Genomic DNA, 1,730 nt, shown 5'->3' on the forward strand with positions numbered 1-1,730 from the left:
TTAACTTAAGTCTTTGTTTTTCACACTATTTCATCATCTTCCTCATTGACATATGAATTTCCCCTGATATAAACATGTCTTGCAAAGAACAGACACTGTTTGCTGGGAAAACAGGGCAGTGCACTTTATTAACCTTTAACTGCACATGCATTGTTCACTAAATCAAGCAAGTAAGAGGTGCATATGTTTAGCTTCACAAAACAGACTACAAGAACAATAGAATCTGTCATTTTTTTTTAGATCTTTCATGTGTCCAAGGAAAGCTCTGTTGCACTGCTATTTGATCTTCCTCTAGACCTCAAAGCTGAGAATATTCTCAACACGCTTTTCACAGCAGCAAACTTCTTCTTCTGAAACAAACGTGGGAGCCACAGTTAATGAATGGAGACTCTAAAGCTAATAAACCCTTTGAGACAGAACAAAAAGAAAAAGAATCCAAACTCTCTTCTACTCGAATATCTGACTGCTGTCTTTAATCAGTGTGAAGAAGCAGCCTCAATTTACTCAGGGCGGGAGAAGCTGCTGGGCTTGTCCGCGGAACCTGAGTCTTCCGGGGCAACAGGAAAGGCCACGGAGGCAAGGGCAGCCTGGGCTCTCTCCTCTTCATCCTTCAAGGCTTCCCTATACAGAGCTGTGAAGGCCGTGGGGCTGCTCCGGACAACCTTGGAGAAAAACTGCAGGACTTTCATCTTGCTGGTTTCAGCACGGGCCCTTGGGCCCCACAGGAACTCATAGCATGGAGGATCACTGCCAGGTACCAGCTGGTATTCCAGGTACTTCTCAGCAACCAATTCTTCAGTGATGAACTTTCTGGGATTCCCACAGATGAAATCATGCTGGTCAGGAAATACGCCAACCGTATTCAGCATGTCCCAGATCTTTTTCTCAGGAGCACGGTTGCCCTCCATGAAGATGGCACCAAGGATGAGCACCAAGAGGCCTAACTTGGGGATGCCCTCCTCGTCATCACCACTCGAGCGCCCATCATAGGTGAGGTCAAGAACTTTAAGGAGCTCATAGGAGTGGTTGATAGCATCCACTTCCTTCACTTCTATGCCAAAAACCATTTCCATGCATTCACAGGCGTGCTTGAAGATCACTTGATAGTAGTGCTTGTACTCTTTGACAATACTCAGAATTTCTGCCTCAGTGACGGGCTGCTTTGTTGTATACTTGAAACTCAGAAACTTCACCAATTCGGTCACCTTATACTGTAGCTGACTGTTGAGCAAGAACCTGGAGAAGAGGTAGGCCTTTGAGACGCTCTGACGTCTCCCTGCTTGATGAGCAGAACCTTCATTTGGTAGAGTGGCTTGGGTAGGAGCAGAGGAGGAACAGGGAACCTGAGCAGCAGATTCTCCCTCTGAGGTGCCCACCTCCTTAGCTACAGGAACCTCCTCGCTGACCTGACCCTCATTCTCTTCTTGGGCCTCACGGCCTTGCTCATGCCTGTGGGACATTATAATTTGTTTTGCAGGTAAGTGGCAGGAGAAAGTTGATGAAGAGTGGCCTGAGGGTGAGAGAAAAAATGTGAGGGTTTGCTAAGCTGTCAGCAGTGACGTAGGTTTTCTCAGTATTTATCTTAGGTAGTTCTCTTGGGTCTCATGGGCCTGCCTCCTACCAACTCCATTCTACTCTATGGTCTCTGGCTATGACTCAGAACAGTAACTATGTCCTTTGTTCCTGGAACCTCCATATAAGCAATTTAGGAGAGGGGCTCAGGTCCCAGA

The 1,730-nt window shown here is 46.7% G+C and overlaps 1 protein-coding gene across 1 annotated transcript; it reads right to left on the reverse strand.

The window, feature by feature from the left end:
- Positions 1 to 500: 500 nt before the first annotated feature.
- Positions 501 to 1,460, reverse strand: LOC121439814 (putative MAGE domain-containing protein MAGEA13P). Its single transcript, XM_041640436.1, has one exon. The coding sequence runs from the start codon at positions 1,458 to 1,460 to the stop codon at positions 501 to 503; it is 960 nt and encodes a 319-aa protein (XP_041496370.1).
- Positions 1,461 to 1,730: the final 270 nt, after the last annotated feature.

Source organism: Microtus oregoni, unplaced genomic scaffold, assembly GCF_018167655.1.
Source record: "Microtus oregoni isolate MIOR12 unplaced genomic scaffold, Mior012 000063F_ref0000156, whole genome shotgun sequence".
In the NCBI taxonomy this organism is placed as follows: Eukaryota; Metazoa; Chordata; class Mammalia; order Rodentia; family Cricetidae; genus Microtus; species Microtus oregoni.

What these genes read in the sequence shown, in the direction of transcription:
- LOC121439814 (XM_041640436.1), bottom strand. Translation starts at nt 1,460, where the DNA reads ATGTCCCACAGGCATGAGCAAGGCCGTGAGGCCCAAGAAGAGAATGAG.